At 39.5% G+C, this 18574-nt stretch overlaps 1 protein-coding gene across 9 annotated transcripts in view; it reads left to right on the top strand.

Annotated features, from left to right (window-relative positions):
- The window catches only part of enox2 (ecto-NOX disulfide-thiol exchanger 2), a 164608-nt gene extending 146034 nt beyond the window's left edge, over positions 1-18574 (top strand). For 8 of the 9 annotated variants that reach the window (XM_086085300.1, XM_086085304.1, XM_086085309.1 and 5 more), the window contains 7 exons: positions 286-400; positions 4370-4557; positions 6467-6598; positions 11163-11219; positions 12501-12597; positions 13457-13542; positions 18006-18574. In XM_086085300.1, the coding sequence (XP_085941426.1) occupies positions 286-400; positions 4370-4557; positions 6467-6598; positions 11163-11219; positions 12501-12597; positions 13457-13542; positions 18006-18137 (807 nt within the window). In that variant the 3' untranslated portion in view covers positions 18138-18574. The remainder of the gene's footprint in view (positions 1-285; positions 401-4369; positions 4558-6466; positions 6599-11162; positions 11220-12500; positions 12598-13456; positions 13543-18005) is intronic. The other variant, XM_086085302.1, reaches the window with a different exon arrangement.

Below are 18574 nucleotides of genomic sequence, written 5' to 3'. Positions count from 1 at the left end.
CGCCACGTCCGTCTTGGCATGAGACCGTCTTCTCATGGCAGCTTTCAACATTTAACACCCTTAATAATAATTATAAACGTTTCCTAGCTTTGACACATTTTGAGGATTATAGAGAAGGTCAAGTAAACTGATTGGTATTGCTGCCTTTTTCAAAACGGTGTTAAAAATAAAACTGAACGGATTTCTGTGTGAGATGAATGGACAAGCGGAAAAAGCAAATTGTTTTGAAAAAGCGCACTGAAATGAAATCTTGACGCCGTCTTGCCTTTTGTTTGTGTCTACCAGGAAATTCGAAACATGCACAACGAGCAGCTGATGGGCATCCGGCGCGAGGAGGAGATGGAGATGTCCGACGACGACATGGAGGAGGCGCCAGACAGCAAAGACTCCGAGGACTCGGGTACGCGTTTCATGAATGTGATAAACCTTCCCATAGATGCACCCCGACATCATACAAAGTCTGAATGTCTCAATACTTTTGTACATAATATTATTGAAATTGCACCAAACTGCTTTTACATGAGTTGAAGTATGTTTCCCGACTTTTGGAATAATTAAAAGGCGGACGCCGGAGAATCTCGGTCGGAGCTTATTAAGGTCCATATGGTAAAAAGGAGTTCTGGCCCTAGACCATTAAGACATTTAAAAACCAATAATATAACCTGAAGCACACGGAGAATGTATAATATACTCACGCCTTCCGGTCTTGCCAAATTCTGTAGTAATCGTAGACAGGAAATGCTGTTTTTAGAAAGACCAGAAAGCAAAGCATTACTGTAATCAATTTGTGATAGTGATTAGTGATAAAAGCCTGCATTAGCATCTCTGTGTTGGCCTGAGAGAGAAAGGGACGGACTGCGTTTAGATTCTTCAAGTAATAAAAAACTATTTTTGTTCAATTTTTGATATGCGGAATAAAAGTCCAAAATAGCACACCGATTTTTCACCTGTGTTGAGAGATGTAGAGACGGTGTTCATTCTTTAGTTAAAAGTTTCTCTCTCTGGGCCTTAGGACTGATGATTAAAACTTAAGTCTTGTTCAGATGGAGAAAGTTTGTTGCCCCCATCCAAGATTTTCTGCTCAGGATAAAGTTAAAAAGAGCATCCATTGGACTGACAGGAAAACAGATGCAGTGGAAATTCACTCAATGCCTCTTAATCGCAGAGAGAGAGCGTAAATAAAGTAAACGATAAAGGACCTGAAATTGAACCTTGAGGCACACCGCATGCTACTTCATAGACTTTCGAGAATGTATTTTGAGAGGCTGTTTTCTTTATTAAATGAAAAAAAATCCAGATTTTTCAACACATATACACCTTCAGACCTTTCAGCAGATGACACGTTGAAAGTGTGTGGAAGTGCGTGTGAAGCTGTTCGAAAGCTGCCAGCCGCTGTCAGCCCAGGATAGAACAAGGCGGCCGTTTGCCAAAGTAACAAAAATGGAACGTGTCGCTAAATCTGCCGTCCTAACTTTAACTTTCAGGACAGCTTGCCTAATCAACACAGTGGTTGCTACACGGCTGCATCCATTATACTTTTTTTTTTTATTCTCTCATAAACATGCTTACTGTTTAGTCCTAATTTTGTTTTCTATGGCACCCCTCGAGGCAGTAAATTGAATTAAAGTGCCTTTTGCATGCTTGCACATTATTACAATAACATTTTTGTCACGTTTTTATTTCCTCAGTCCAAACTCTATGGCAGCCCGTCTAGGTAACAAACTAGTTAGGCTGAATTAATCTGCTGGTTTTGGCATGGAATAAAAAAAACATTTTTTTTTATCACGCCGTTAATTCTGTTTTCAAACTTGACAACTGGTCTAAGCAGCAGTCCAGTTGGTCTCAATTAAATGTGCCTTCTGTTGTTTCCTGCAACATTGTTAAGTTTAAACTTTACCCCTTTACTGCCACTTACGGTTTCTCTGGCAGCCCGTCTAGGCAGAACACTATTCATCCATGCATCCATCCATCCATCCATCCATCCATTCATCCATCAATCCATCCATCCATCCATCTATCTATAATTATTTATTTTTTATTTATTTAACCTTCTTTCTTCACTTTCTTTGGCAACCCATCTAGGCAGCAGACTACCTGTGCTTGAGTTATATGTGTTCTCTGCTGGACGCTGCTTTGTTAAATCAATGCAAATTTGCTGTCTTCCTGTTAACTAACTTGCTATTTTCCTGTTTACTAAAATTTCTGTGGCAGCCTATCTAGGTAGCAAACCAGCCGGAAAATATTGCACCCTCTGCTTGTCACATCTTCCATGATGCAATACAGTGACTTTTTTTAAATTATTTCAAAATACTCCCAGAACTCTATTTGTATACATTTTGTTTTATGGCAGCCCATCTAGGCAGAAAATTCGCCTTCTGCTGTCACTGCCACATTGTTAATTTAAAATAAAAAGTTTGCAAATCAAAATGGAGATGTATTTAAATGAAACTGTCGACTCGAATCTTCGCAACCCTTCTAGTCGGCCATATCGGTAATGAGCGCTTGCTGTCAAACGTCTCGCCTCCTCACCGGATGGCGGGGGTTCGTCGGTTAACTTTCCACCATTTCTGTTGACCTTTAAACACGTCACCCATCCATGCAACGACCCCACCACCTCTTTAGGCGCCGATCGATGAGCTGCGTCAGACTCCGGAATAGAAAAGCACAAGATCCGCCCGCGTGTGCATGTAGCGTGAACTCTATCATGGACGCCTGCGGGTCGATAGCGCCGCGCTGACTGTTAAATAACAAACGTGCCGAATCTGCCGAAGCCTGTGACACGTCACAGATCAATACTTCTCGCCTCCAAACCTGCCAGAAGACTACAATCATGCCCAGCGAGTGTTCATTAACAATCCTCGATGCAACACTCATAAATACACACAACAAACGTAGCGCTCTCACTCACAGGATGGCTCTTATCTCCTCTGGGTGTGTTGAAGCATTTTTTTTTCCCTCCCCGTCTTCCAGCTGACTTCCCCGGAGACGAGCATACAATAACCCGTTCTTTGGCTCTGTTCGATAGGTCGGGTCATATGTCCAGTGGAGATCTGGCGGACAAAACGTTGTGGGATTATCTTTACCTTTTCAGTAGCCGCTAATCTTCTGTTGATCACGGGTTGTGAGGAATATTGAATTGAAGCTGTCAAACGATTTAGCAAAGGAACGAATAGACGGATGGATTTTGCATTATCGCTGTTTGAAGCGTTTGGCAGATGTTGGCTGCAGGCATGCTCACTCCATCAGGCAAATGAACAAATCAGTCAAAAGAAATCTGTCTTTTTACACACTTTAAACACGGTATTCTTAAACATGCAAAAAATGAAATAAATTTTTTGCCCGGAATGTAATTGACAGGTGGCAGAATCTAGTGACAATCAAATACACTGACAGACTGTTGCAGTATTTATAAATGTCCCCACAAAAGTACTTCCTGCAAAATAGTTGGGACACAATTAAATGCAGTTCTGTGGCATCCTAACTAAGCAGCAAACCAGTTAGGCATAAATTAATTGCACTTTCTGCTGGTTGTTGCCACATTAAATAGTGTATTCAATACAATGATTGTTTTTCTCCAATTAGCCACAAACTTCACCCCCTTTCTGCTTATTCTCTGTTGTAATTTCAATGGCAACACGTCTAGGTAGCATATTTGGGACTCGCACCTTCTGGCAGTGGCTTTAATCGATGCAAACTTTGCTCTCTTAAGATTTCCGTGGTAGCCCGTCTAAGCACCAAACTGTGTGTTTGTTGTTATTCAGGATGTTTGATTTTGAATAAAACACACAATAAAAATATTAATTGTAATAAATAAAATATAATTATTAATTTTAATAAATAAATACAAAATAAATGTTAATTTTTATGAAATAAATAATAAATAAATAAATATTGATTTCAATAATTAATTTTGATAAATAAATAACAAATATAAAGTTTAATAAACAAATAATAATAAAAATGTTTTAATAAATTAATATTAATTATAATGAATAAATAAATAAAATGAAACTAATAATCCAGTTGCCAGAACATTTCCGAATCAAATTAGGTGGTTGTACATCTTAATGGGCATCTGTCAGACATGATGATGATGATGGTGTTGAGCCACCATCATCCCATCTGTCACCTCGTCATCCCCTGTGGGAGCTTTTCTTTCCTTGTCTGGGGTTTCATTTTAAGCCTTTTGATTACACCCTACAAAGTGATAAGATCTTCCCGCTATTATTTTCTTTGCTTTTTTTTTTAAACCCGCAGACAATTATGTCAACCCATTCGAAACGATAGCATGCTTCCCACAGGTTGCTTAACAACGTTTGAAAATAGCGTCAACGTGACCGTTTGACGTTCAATGTCCACCTGTGCGCAGGCGTGTCGCAAGCCGAGGCCTTGAAGGAGGAGAACGACTCGCTGCGCTGTCAGCTAGACGCCTACCGGAACGAGGTAGAGCTGCTCAAGCAGGAGCAGGGCAAGAACCAGCCAATCAGGAGCGAGGAGGACAGCACGCACACGCAGCAGCTCAGCTTTCTGCAGCAGGCGCTGCAAGGCATGCAGAAGGTAACACGTACATACAAGCCAGACAAACAAACATCCCCTATGGACTTTATATGCATCTTTTTGGAATGTAAAAGGAAGCCTAAGAACATACAAACTTGAACCCAGAACCTCTTGGCTGTGAGGCAGATGTGTTAACCACTAGCGCACGGTGCTGAAGGAATTAACCACCTTTTTATGAAACTATAATCAAGAAAAACTACTCACTCATTGAAGACTCCCGCGGACTTGTAATGGAGGGAAGAGATTGGTGAATCCATACTGCCACCTAGTGGCCATTTATTGATATGTCATGTATTATAAGCATACAGAAGTACCTTGAGATACGGGTTTTCAAATCATGTTTACGCATGAGGAACTGCCAATGATCACCCCCCGCCCCAAAAAAAATGTTTACTCTGTAGTTTTTAATAAGAAAAATAGCACATTATTAGCCCGTCTGTGGCGCTTTTAATTGTATGCTAGCATCAAGCTAGCAGGAAGGCAACATTATGTGATTGCTTTAAATCAGTGCTTCTAAATTATTTGTTGTCACTCCCCACCAGGAAGAAGAAAATATTTCACCTCTACAAAAGAGCTAATGCTCCTTCCGCACTCTCTGACAATGAAAGTGCCACTGCCACCTACTGTAGTGGATGTTCAATTACACTTTATTCTACACAGCAAACATTGGAGCGTTAAAGTTGCAGAGTTAAATTTGTGGGAGTTCATTTTAAGAGTTGATCGCCTCCGCGGAGCGTTAGAAACATTAACATAGCCTACTTCAAATGCTCTCCTCAAAAGAGGCGTTAAGGTTAAAGTTGAAAACATCGGCTGTCATTGATACATAACCTCATTTCGACAAGTACTTTATGAGGCGAACGAAGATTGGAAGAAAAAAAATCTGTCTGTGTACTTTTTTTTTCGAGGCTTTGCTAAAACGGGCCGATGTTGACGGACCACATTTTCGTGCCTTGAAAAAAAAAATATCCGTGTATCTTTTTCGAGGGTTTGCTATTTAAAAAAATTAATAAATAGCAAGTACCGGGCTGAAGTTACAGTTTACATGTATTTCTTTATCACCCTAAACACTATTGGGGCTTGATAGCCTAGTGGTTAAGGTTAGTGGTACCGGAGTGCGCCGGTATGATCCCCGTCGTGGTAAATCTTTTAGGAGTGTCTGAGGAGAGTTAAATGTCTACTCATGTAGTGTTAAGTAACTCTGCTTAGTGAGTTAAAAATGTACTCTCTCCCAGTGTTAAATATTTTCACTCTTTTAGTGCATCAAAATCAAATTGAATCGTTCCACTTGAAAACTGTGCTGTCACACCTCGTATAGAACCGCCGTATATATACAAATATTTATGCTAGAATGATCCTGTCAAAATCCCACATTTTAATTTTAAAAGTCTGTTTTTCATCTTTTGTCTCCCATCACGTCTTTCCTCTCTCTTGCTGCGTTATGCTTCAAGAGCAGACGCGCCGTTCGTGTCCCGCTGTTCATGTCCGCACGCAGAGTAATTACCTTTTTATATTGAGCAGGTGAACGGATTAAATGAATTGGAAGGCTGTAAATTGGTCTCCCTCGCCGGGTCGTCCACGCGCCGCTCATCCGCATCTCGCTCATGTTCCTCTCGCCGAATTAGCCAGAGTGCAAGACCCCCCGCCACTCTTCTCCTGCCTCGAGAAACATCTCCTCGCCGCGGGAGGCCCTCCCTTTCCCTGCCATCAGAATCTTTGTTAGCGATGAAAGAGGAATTATCCCCTTTTTTTGTATTTGTTTGCAATCTTTATTCAACGCAGACTCCTCTTTGCGTTCCCATTGTCACATTTTTGCCTCACTTCGGTTTCAGGCCCCCAAATATTGATCAAGCAAATGACACGAGCCTCGTTTTAAAAATCAGCAGCGTTCTTCTTCTTCTTGTCGTCACAGCAACTCCTGAAGATGCGCGAGGAGCTGAAGCAGCGGGAGTGCGAGCTGGAGAAGAGTCTGGAGGACAGGCAGCAGCTCAAGCATCAAGTGCACGCCCTGAAGGAAGGACTGCAAACCTTGCAGAAGACACAGGTAACACACACATGCCACTTTCAAAATAATACAAAAAGTCCCTTTACAGCAATTATATTTGCAATTTGTTGTAACTATCATCACCAGAAATCCTTGTTTAACTGTACAGGCAATGATTTAGTGACATTTTGACATTTTTATTAGTCAAGCAAATCAATCACATTTCAGCAACAAGAATTTAAAATTTTCCCACATTTTCCCCCCAATTTAAAACTATTTCCTGGCAAACAAAAATCTGTGACATGATCTAGAACTAGAGCATACTTACACACATCTCGTTTCTTTTTTTTTTTAGGGGCCAGCTCTGTCTCATGCAAATGAGCGACTTTATAGTCCGAACCATTTATTGCCGGGCCAATGGCAAGCTACCACAAAGACAATTAAAAGTATTTTCACTTATGGTGGCAGAATTCACACCATCAACCCTTAAAATTGAATGGCTCAAAAATGATTAGTTTATTTTATCAAATTGACCTTAACTCATTCACTGCCATTGACGACTATCGACGTCAAAAATTAATTTTAACTATTTCTATTAGTTTAAAAAATGTTCCCAGTTTTGTTAACAAGAGTATGAAAACCTATAATTTTTTTATTGTATTAGAACAGATATAAAATTTGTGATTAATCGTGAGTTAACTATTAAGTCATGCGATTAATTATGATAAAAAATTGTAATCGCCTGACGCCCCTAATTTTTATTAATCTTTTCTTAAAATAAAATAAAAGATTATAAAAAAAGAATTATTTTTTTAAAGAAAAGATTATTAAAAATTAGGGGCATCAGGCGATTAAAATTTGTAATCGTAATTAATCGCATGACTTCACTAACCCTAACCCGTTAACTCTTGATTAATCACAATTTTTTTTATCTGTTCTTAATGTAGAAAAAAATTCTAGGCTGTCACACTCTTGTTAGCAATGGAAGAAAAAAAAAGTTCAACTAATAGAAATAGTTAAAAAAAAAAAACGTCTATTGCTGTCGATGGCAGTGAATGAATTAAGTGTGCATGTACGTTGCCTTAGCATCCTGTAAAAATTAGCTTGAGCCTTTTAACGGTAAAGTAAAAACATACACACATGCTAACTTCGGATAGCAACATATGCTAAGCTTAGCTCCTCACCCGCATGCAAAGATTTTAGTCATTTGTGAATATTCTTTACTTAAGCTTACTTCTTTTCACCGATTCTTAGGGCATTTACTGATAGAGCAGGAACAAATGTGAATGCCTGAGTATCGGTTCCACAAGGAGCAATTTGTGAATAGCAAACAGCAAGTAGGCAGAAAGTCGCTATGTACATCTTATGTGAAGCTAACGCTGTTAGCTAAGGCTAATGGATTTGATATATGACTAAAATGATTCAATAAAATTGTAAGCCATTTACTTGTGTAATTTCCCTCATCAAACACAATCCAGGGCTTCAACTATTTGTATACAAACATTTAATTTGCCATAATAAGCCTCCTTTAAGGCATAATATCCTCAAAAATGTCAAACTTGTAAATAAAAGCATGATGAGCTCCTCTGGCGCCGCAAGAACTAGCTGGCTCATTTGAATAAACTCATACGGGCGCCATCAGACATTCCCCAAAATGTCTTTTTCTTTCGGCTTCATTTCCAGCGGCGCACAACTGAAGCGAGCACAGCGAGCGCGCGCGACGATTTGCCGCTTGAGTCTTCTAATGTTCTTGTTTCCCTCCCAACGAGCTCCATTTGTGCTTTTTTTCTCCTTTTTTTTTTTTAAAGACGCTCGAAAATGGACCGTTATTTTCCTGCACTTTGCTACCAAATGAGCCGATTCATTTGCCCACATCGCGTCTTCTCATATGTAGCTTGTGTAACCAAGCGACTGTTCCATATTGGAAACGATAGCTATGGGGAACTTTGAAATCATTTGTGACCTTATTAGAGTGGTTTATTTGATTCTATTTGAAGATTTGTAATGTTCAAAGTTTCCTTCTTCATCATCGTCATCGTAATTCATCCACCTTTTGTTATTCGAGTGTCCACCCTTGAGACGTGTTTCCCATCCAAAGGGCTCGATATCGATCGGCGAGAGGGATGACACTCAATATTTTGTCCATCGACGAACGTTTCAAGTCACGTTGGCTCATATTCACAGTATTGCCCTCGCGAATGCACGTGAGAGAAATGGCTGTCATTAAAAGGCAGCCCAAAGGACTGATATTATTACAGTCCGTGTTTGGAACCATATGTCCACTTAAGGCTGGATTTGAGTAGGTCTCCTCCTTGCGATCCAGACCAGGGACAGACATGCCGATACTGCATTAACGGCAATGGCATCTATAATAAATGCATTCCACCTTACCGGCGTACGCTGGGAAATATGCTAATTAAATTCACAACATGAATCGTGAGAGGCACCCTCATTAATGGGGGACAGAAAAATCCATTTCTGGGTGTGCATTTCCCTCAAGATTAGCCGCACTTGTTGGGTGATTTGTCACGCTGACGAGATCTTTTTCAACCATCGACTGCCCGACCCCAATTCCCTCGCTATTCCCGCCACTGACCATGGAGTTAGCATGCGTTAGCGCTCCCGCAGCAGACTGCTGACTCTCAGCTTCCTCATCTGACCAAATATATTTGCATTCATATCATAAATATTGATATCCTTCAGTAAATATTAGATTCCATCTATCTGGATGCAGTCAGACTTTGGCGCTATTTGGTTTTTTCAGCTAGCAAGTTAGGTACTTATCTAGATAGCTATTTAGTTTGTTTATTAGCTACGTCGTATGTTAGCTTATTTTTTAGCTAGCTCGTTGGTGAGTTATGTTGTTTGGCAGTTAACTAGTTTGTTTAATTTGTTAGTAAGTGGTCCAGATAGTTAGCTAGCTAGCTAATTAGAGTATTAGTTTGTTAGTTTGCTAGTTGTTTAGCTTGCTAGTTAGTTGGTTGTGCATTACCCTATACCTTGCTTTTAGCTTGTGTTTTGTGAGTTAATGATTTAGCTTATTAGTTAGCACGCTTGCTAGTTCATTATGTAGTTAGTTAGCTAGAAGGCTGGTTAGTTTGTTAGCTTGTTTAGCTCGATTTGTTACTTTCTTAGTTTACTGGTTTGTCTAGCTAGGTAGGTAGCTAGCTAGCTAATTTATTTTTTTTTTTTAAGATGGTAGGAGTAGTGGAGTGACTCCCCAAATATTTACTAAAACTATAGCAACATAGCCAGTTATGTTACTATTTTGTTAGTTTGTTTATTTGTCAGTTTGTTTCTATTAGGGAAACCGATTTTTTGCAATATGGATATTTTGCTCCCCTCTTGGTACTTTCTAGTTAGTTGGGTAGCAGGATTACTCAAACCAACTGTTTGCACAGGGCTGGTGAATGAGAAGTAGATTAGGAGATTTTACTGACTGTTCATTATTTAGTTCTTTGATTTCCCTATTAACTCATTCACTGCCATTGACGGCTATAAACGTCAAATATTAATATTATTAATTATAATAATATTTCTATTAGTTTAACTTTTTTTTTCCATTTTTGTTAACAAGAGTATGAAAACCTAGCTTTTTTTATTTAGAACAGATATAAAATGTGTGATTAATCGTGAAGTCATGCAATTATTTGCGATAAAAAAATGTAATCGCCTGACGCTCCTAATTTTTAATAATCTCTTCTTTTCTTTAATTGCATCAGCCGATTAACATTTTTAATTGTAATTAACCGCATGACTTCAATAGTTTACTCACGATTAATCATACATTTTATATCTGTTCTAAATGCACAATAAAAAAATTCTAGGTTGTCATACTCTTGTTAACAAAAGTGGAAAAAATGTTAAACTAATTGAAATAGTTCAAATGAATTTTTGACATCAATAGCCGTCAATGGCAGTGAATGAGTTCAATAATAAATGAATTTAATCAACAAAATTAGTCAATTAGTTTAACATTTTTTCCACTTTTGTTAACAAGAGTATGAAAACCTAGCTTTTTTTATTTAGAACAGATATAAAATGTGTGATTAATCGTGAAGTCATGCAATTATTTGCGATAAAAAAATGTAATCGCCTGACGCTCCTAATTTTTAATAATCTCTTCTTTTCTTTAATTGCATCAGCCGATTAACATTTTTAATTGTAATTAACCGCATGACTTCAATAGTTTACTCACGATTAATCATACATTTTATATCTGTTCTAAATGCACAATAAAAAAATTCTAGGTTGTCATACTCTTGTTAACAAAAGTGGAAAAAATGTTAAACTAATTGAAATAGTTCAAATGAATTTTTGACATCAATAGCCGTCAATGGCAGTGAATGAGTTCAATAATAAATGAATTTAATCAACAAAATAACCTTATATTTGTCTACCCCTACTCATCAAACTAAAATAAAGGCAACAAAAACACCAAGGACCAACCTTATCTATAATTACAACATCAGGGGAAAAGCTGCGTCAACAAAAGAGAACCGCTCAGCCCTCCAATGAAATAAAAATGCCTTCCCAAACTCATTTTACAACCCTGGAAATACTCGGGGCTGTAACAGGGGGTGCACATCCAGCTCCTCATGCGTGCTTCTCATTTGTGTTGCAGCTGGAACGATCCAAACAAGACGACAGAGGCAGCGACGAGGCCGCTAATCAAACCAATGTAAGCGGCGGCCTTCCTCCCTTCGCTTCCCTTGTGTGACATAACACGATCATTCCCATACGCTCAGCATTAGCCACCCAATAAAGTCGCATGTGTGCGCGAGAATTACAGTTTAGGGGGGGCTTCAAAACGACATGCACGCCGCGCGCAATATTATGTAGGACGCCAAACACAAACATTATTCCTTCTCTCTTTTTTTTTTTGCCACCTGTCACAGCTCCCAAACAAACTGTTTGATCATACTTCTTCTGAGTATTCTTTCCGCGTGTGTGCATTGCTGCAGGCAACGTGCCTTCCCTCGCCTCATTCCCTCCATTCTTCCCGCCACGTATGATGTGTTTCCTCCATTTTGTCGTCTGCTTCAATTTGTTTGCTCCCCGCGCCTGCTGGTTGCTTATTTACCTTCTAAGCTAATATGAGCTTAAGTGAGACGCATTGTGCTTTTATTTCACCATTTAATACCGTTCTCAGGTTATCTCAATGACGCTTGTGACATGTTCAGATGAAAATGCGCCAAGGATTAGGAATTGAAGCAAACTTTACATCAGGGGTGGGCAAAGTAAGGCCCCGCGGTGCACACACCAGCCCAGTCCGCTGCTTTTGACATTGTCAATTGCTTGGGCATTGCACCTATGCAGGTGGGTTCTTAAAGGGATACTTGACTCATTGAGTTATTTTCGACAGTAAAAAGTTAATAATAATAAAAAACTCATTCGCTGCCATTGACGGCTATAAACGTCAAAAGATCGATTTTTACTGGGTTGGCAGTGAATGAGTTAATTTGATAACTATATTATTTTTCATGTACAATTAATACCTTTATAAAAAAAAAATCCACTCGCTGTCGATGTCAACTTGCTGAAGATGACCTCACCTGTGCTGAGGAAGTAGGTAACGACCAATCATGGCTCACTTGTTTTCTGGGTTTGGTCAGCAAACTGAGCCATGATTGATCGTTACCTACTTCCTCAGCACAGGTGATGTCATCTTCAGTCGACAGCAAGTGGAAAAAAATGAGTCAAGTATCCCTGTAAAGAGATTAGAGTCTGAAAAAAGGTAAACCCGTATGAACATGAATTATTTTCACTAATGGAGGCAGCACTTCATGCCCCTTATCCCTCTTATCAATCGTATCTGTGCATATGTCAATTAGTCCCACAGCATGATGCAAAAGTCAGAATGGCTCACCCGAAATAGGTAGCTCACAAAATTGACCAAATTAAATTTTGCATATATCCACTCTAAAACGTGTATTTGTGTGTACCTTGTGTGTGTATGCAGGAAAGCACACCTGTGTCTTGCAGTCAGGAGCGGGAAAGGCCGACAGAGAGGAGGTCCCCGAGTCCCGTCCATTCTGAGAGAGAAGCCCTGCTCGTCGGTAAGATCCAACGTTTTGTTTTGCAGTTACAGCCTCAGGAGTCCATATTAGGCCCCATAAGATTTTGGTACACAGAGTGCAATTTGGACCTGGTAAAAAATTTGCCTCAATTGTGATCTGCTTTTTATTTGGCTTTTTTTTTAGGTAAACACAGAAGGGATACTTAAAACTAAAATTAAAAACAACGAAATACATTTATGTTAGTGTGCTTCCCTCCATGGAATAAAATATATTTATAGTCTTTTTTTTTATGTTTTGAACTGATGTGTCAATGTCTTATCTACAGCCACTAAGTAATATGCTGGAAATGTTTACAAAAGTATATCTTTGAAGTGCTCCAATTGGACCTTGAAGCAAACTCGCAAAGCAGATTTGCATCGATAATTCACATATCCATTTGTTTTTGTTCGGACTGCGTTCCTGAATGCACGGAGAATGCTCAGTGTCTGCATCCTGGCTTGTTTGGTGATCACAGCGCATTGCTCATGTTCAGCTATTTGCTACAAGGGACGCAAAGTGTTTTCCTCGTGAAAAAGCCTCAAGCGGCGGCGGCGGCGGCGGTCTTGGTCGGGTCGGTCTCTTGATGCTCCGCAGGTGGTTGGTATGAGCGGAGCGGGTGTATGATGGCTCCCCGGGGGGCCCCCCGTGTGTGAACAGAAAGCAGATGGTTACTTTCACTTGGGGGAGAGGTTGTCTTTGACGAGGCCTTGGCGACAAAGCCGTCGTTAAACACTTGCCCTTATATGGTTTTCAGCCGCAGTGTAAAAGACGAAACAGGAAATGGCGCCACCATTGTCCATTTTGGACTGTATTTATTATTATTTTTGTTAACATTAGCATGTTTGTGTCCTCCCTTTAGGAATCATCTCCACATTCTTGCACGTGCATCCTTTTGGAGCCAGCATCGAGTACATCTGCTCCTACCTGCAGCGACTCGACACCAAGGTACCTCCACATCATCCACATGCAGAGAGGTGTGGATTCGAGTCATGTGACTTGGACTCGAGTCATGAATTTGACGACTTTAGACCCGACTTGACAAAACGTTAAACGACTTGCAACTCGACTTGGACTTAGCCAACTATGACTTGTGACTTCACTCGGACTTGAGAAATTTGACTTGAAAAGACTTGCTTTTTCTACCAACACAAAAAGATGAAAATGTGTGTTAACGAGTAAGTTCCTCTCGGTGTGTGCGCTAAGGCAAACAAACTTCAAAATAAAGCTGACCAAATAATACATTAACACCAGTGCAACAGCCTTGGCGGATTTTACTTTGAAGTCTGCCTGCATGGTGGCGTGAACGCCAGCTTGACTACTTCCCTTTGACATTTTGGCTTGCCTTATCGACGTTTTTAATTGAAATTACGTATTTTCTACCACCATTATCATAATAAGTGTATTAAATAGCTAATTTAGGACGCAAAGAAACCGCATGTTAATTACGGCGTCATCGCACGATACGGTACAAGTCTCCAACGTTTGTGACTAGTCGCTAATTGTTAGCATTAGCATTGAGTGCTTGGCTACCAACAGTAGTTTGACAGCTGTTGCTTGGCTCGCTTGCTTACCTTCTTATTTTATACATGGACTATGTATAAAATAATTATGTATCTTGCCCTTATATTGCACTTAAAATTGTGGCGGCCATATTAGACATTTTGAACATGACATTTGAACAACTCTATTCGTGACTTTTGTGATCCGTCGGACCACTAGTTGTTTGGGTACAAAAACTATGAGGTGGTCAACAAAAAAAACGAATCGCAGTATGTCCAAGATTAGATCACTGACAGAGAGGCAACAACTTCAAACTTCGTTCAACATCTGAAGTAGCACAAAGAACGGTAAGTAAGATAATGTCCGTTGTTTATGGGCTAATTATCGTTGCTAGCTGCGTAGTTAATGAGACTGTAAACCCAGTGGTAACACATTGCAAACACGGCAATCTGTTGCACCATTCTGGGTTCACTCCCTGAGTCCCTGACTCCTACTTTGATGCTCACCCAAAATAATATCATCTATGATGTTGTTAAAATGACTCGAAAGGACTTGAAACTCAAAAGTGCAGGACTTGTCAGTCTTGATTTGGGACTTGAGGGCAAAGACTTACTTGTGACTTGCAAAACAATGACTTACTCCCACCTCTGTCCAGATGCTATGCTAACATGCTAACAGTTGGTATGGTAACATATGTGACAGGCTCGGGCAAAAAATGAAAATTGAGATTATCATGTATTATAATTCTGCACTTAATTGCCGCTAAATCAGACAATTGCTTTTAAAATGTGTTTTAACTGAATTATGTGGTTAAAAACAACAAAGTCAAACAGTGCTAGCTAGCACTAGGGGGCTAGCTAACTAGCACCTGAGGCTAAAGCCAAACTGTGGCAATATTTTTACTTTCTGGACCTGTTTTTGTCACCTCTGACGAATGGTAAATGTGCGTTATTGCCACCTACAGGACTGAAGTGGAACTGTATCTTCATTCTGATGTTGTGACTGTGATTATGTTGTCTCGAGGTGAAAATGAAGTCAAATAGTCTCGCTCATCAAGCCAAAAGGCTTATTGATCCCTTAAAGAAAGCATACGCCCATTGTTGTTTCCCTATTCAGTGAACTGGTCATTAGGAAATTCCTTATAATTGCATCCAGGTTGTTTGTGTAAAACAGTCGATTCAGCCTCAGTCGCCAATCCGTGACTCCAGGTTGAAGAAGTAGAACTTGCAGAGAAACTTCCTTAGACAGTTTGTCTCCGTTTCCCAGACTGAAATGTCATTGCCGCGTGCGCCTGGCACGATCCGGCCCGTCGGCCCGTTTCACCCGATGCCGGAACATATTAAAAGCACGTCCTTCCCTGGCCGAGACGTCGCTAGCCAAACAGCGGCATCAATCCTACAGCCGCTCGGCGTTCCTTTCACTCACGTCTCGTCTGCCCGAGTGGCCCTCTTTTATTTCCGTCTGTTTAAGACACGTTATTACTCCACTGCTCAGACGGACCATTCTCGCTTTCATTGATTTACGCCCAAATTCTTTCCCACTCAATACTCTGACAACTATACTTGCGAGTTTGATTCAGGGCAGATGGCCCAAAATTAGGTTTGTTTTCAATCACAGCTACACTGATAACCTGGACAATGTCCTGGTTCAAATCCTCGACCCAATGTGCTGGGTAGGAACATTGGTTGGGTCCCTTTTGGACCCAACACTCAGTTAGCCATTTTACCCAATTTGGGTTACTTTTTACCCAGCAGTTCTAAGAGAATAAATTCCTAATTTATTCCTTTTTATTCCCGTAAATATGGAGGAACAAAAATTTATAAATTAATAAAAGTGACAATCAAAACAAATAAAAAGAAAATATAATTCAAAAAATAAATATATATTTTTTTTAAATGGAAATAAACACAACAAATATATATTCATAAATAAAAATAATAAAAACGAGATTCAAAAAATAAAAAATGTATACAGAAATAAATATATAACACAAATTTATTCAGTTTCATTCGCGTAAATATGGAGAACCAAAAATGCCAAAATAAATAAACGTGACAGTAAAATAAAAACAAGATTAAAAAAAAAAGATAAAAAAAAAAAACTTAAAATAAATAAAAAAAATTAATAGATACCACAAATTTATTCAGTTTTATTCCTGTAAATATGGGGTACCAAAAATGCTAAAATAAAAAATTTATAAAAGTGACAAAACAGATATAAAAGTATATAATTAAAAATTCAATACAAAAATATTATAAATGGAAATAGAAACAACAAATATATATAAATACAAGTAAAAAATAAATGTGAAAAACGAGATTCAACAAATACATTTTTTTTGAAAATAAATACAAAAATATATAAGTATAATTAAATATCAATCAATTAATAAAAATGCTCTGCTCTCATATTTTAGTTCATACTATAGATGCTGTCAGCATGAAATGTGTCATTAAATGTTATTCAAATGAGGGGGCATTCCTAAGTGTGTCTTTGGTTTATTTTGTTTTTGTATTTTTTGCCACATTTATATAAAAAATTTTGAATCTTGTTTTTTATTTTTGTATGTATTTTTACTTTATCTATATTTTTGTTTGTTTTTATTTCCATGTATATATATTTTTTGCATTTATTTTAACAGAGGGGGGGGGGGGCATTTTTGGTCCTCCATAACTATGATGGAATCAAAATACTCCCGGCGACCCCCGAGAAATGATGCAGTTCCAGCATGTTTCTTCCCCATGGCTGTGACTCATCGTGTCACACATGAGTCAAAGAAAAAACACAAATCTTCTCTTGACTCGTCGTGTTTATTTGTTGCTGCGATGATGCGTTCGGGCGCCCACGTTTTGTCTGCTCTTCCCACACAACACTCCAGTGCACAACACTCATTAGGGAGCCGCACGCACATTTGTCAATATGCCTGGCTGCCGTCCACCTACAACAACAAGTAGAAGAAGAAGAAGAAGCCATGTCCATTCTGCTTATCTGGTGACATCACATAGCCGTTGCTGCTCTAAAGGGGAGGGGGATACTCAGCAGCAACCATCACGGATTGAGTCATTGTGCAGTTAATAATACAGACGTGTCTTTCTTTAGCGCTGAAGGTTTCAACAAAGTCTAACAGTTCATCCGCAAAGTGTTTCAGCCGCTATCTTGTGTTCCTAAGTTCCTGCCCTGCAATTCATTTTTTGCAATACTATAAGAGTAAATATGGGATAACTAACATACATTTATTCTAACAAGTAGTTTAGTTTTTTCCACTTTCGTTCTCAGAGATTGAAATTGAAAGTGTCCAAAATGGCGACCAGCTTCAGCTCTGCCCGTCCAAATCCACTTTCAACCCAATCTGCAGGGTCAAAATAATGAACCCAACCTTGGGTAAAAGTAACCCAATTTGCTTAAAAAACACATTGAGTGTTAGGAAACCAACCCAGCATTTTTTGTGTGTATCCAAATAAAACTAAAACAAATATTTCAGCCAGAGCTGATTTTAACTCATTCACTCCCTACCATTTTCACTGAAGCAATCCCCTTCGCTCTCGGCTGTTTTACTGGATTTTGCAAGGTGCACAGAATATTCAGTTGGAACCTACCAAAAGAAAGATTAGAGTCTCTTCTTTCATCAGAAAAAAAAGTATATTTGTATCTGTTTCCGTTTTGTTGCAACATGGCCCTGGTTGATCTCTTATACTCTACTGCCACCTGCTGGCCGTTTTTGTAATAACTCCCATTGTTTTAAGTCACCTCTTCAAGTCAAAGGCTGCATCAAAGCCTTCTGTATGTTCTAGCATTAAAAAAAAACATTAAAAATGTATATATTTTTGGGAGTGCAGGACAAGGCATTAAAGACGTATTAATACGTTTTTGGGTTTGAACGAGTTACTAGCCCACTCTTGTCTTTGTAGATCAACCCGGCGGAGGTGGAGGCTCTCCTCTCCCGGCTGCCCTGCACCTTCAGGCAGGAGCTGACGGGCGTGGGCGCCAGTCTGGAGAAACGTTGGAACTTCTGCGGATTCCAGGGCATCAAGAGCACGTAAGGGCGCGCTCGTGGAGGGAGCGCCAAAACCCTCCACGGCTGTCAAGACGCCGTCTCCGCGGATACAAGGAATGTTTACTTGACACGCCCGCGACTCTCCGGGAGTCGGGGCAGAGGAGTCACTGGATTCAGACGCGAGCGCGTCAAAAGCTTTCTGAGCCTTTTTGGCGGGTGCGAGCAGGACTACACAGGGCTTATCACCTGCCACGTCATCAGGGTCGAACTCTTCAAACCTCCAAAACCCTGCGGCCTCCACCCCGCCTCTTGTTTTTTTTTTTTTATGTTGTCCCTCCTGGTTTGTAACATAGATGATGAAAAAATGAAATCATATATTTCTTCATTTTCTGTAAAGGCTGTGAAGAGTTGCATAGAATTGTTGTTATACGCTGTACATGCTTGGATTGTATTTTTGATTATAAAAAGGGAATTTTAATACGA

This window comes from Leptonotus elevatus, chromosome 9 (genome assembly GCF_054856555.1).
Source record: "Leptonotus elevatus isolate MCC_2025b chromosome 9, RoL_Lele_1.0, whole genome shotgun sequence".
In the NCBI taxonomy this organism is placed as follows: domain Eukaryota; kingdom Metazoa; phylum Chordata; class Actinopteri; order Syngnathiformes; family Syngnathidae; genus Leptonotus; species Leptonotus elevatus.
This window is presented reverse-complemented; position numbering and strand designations above follow the sequence as displayed.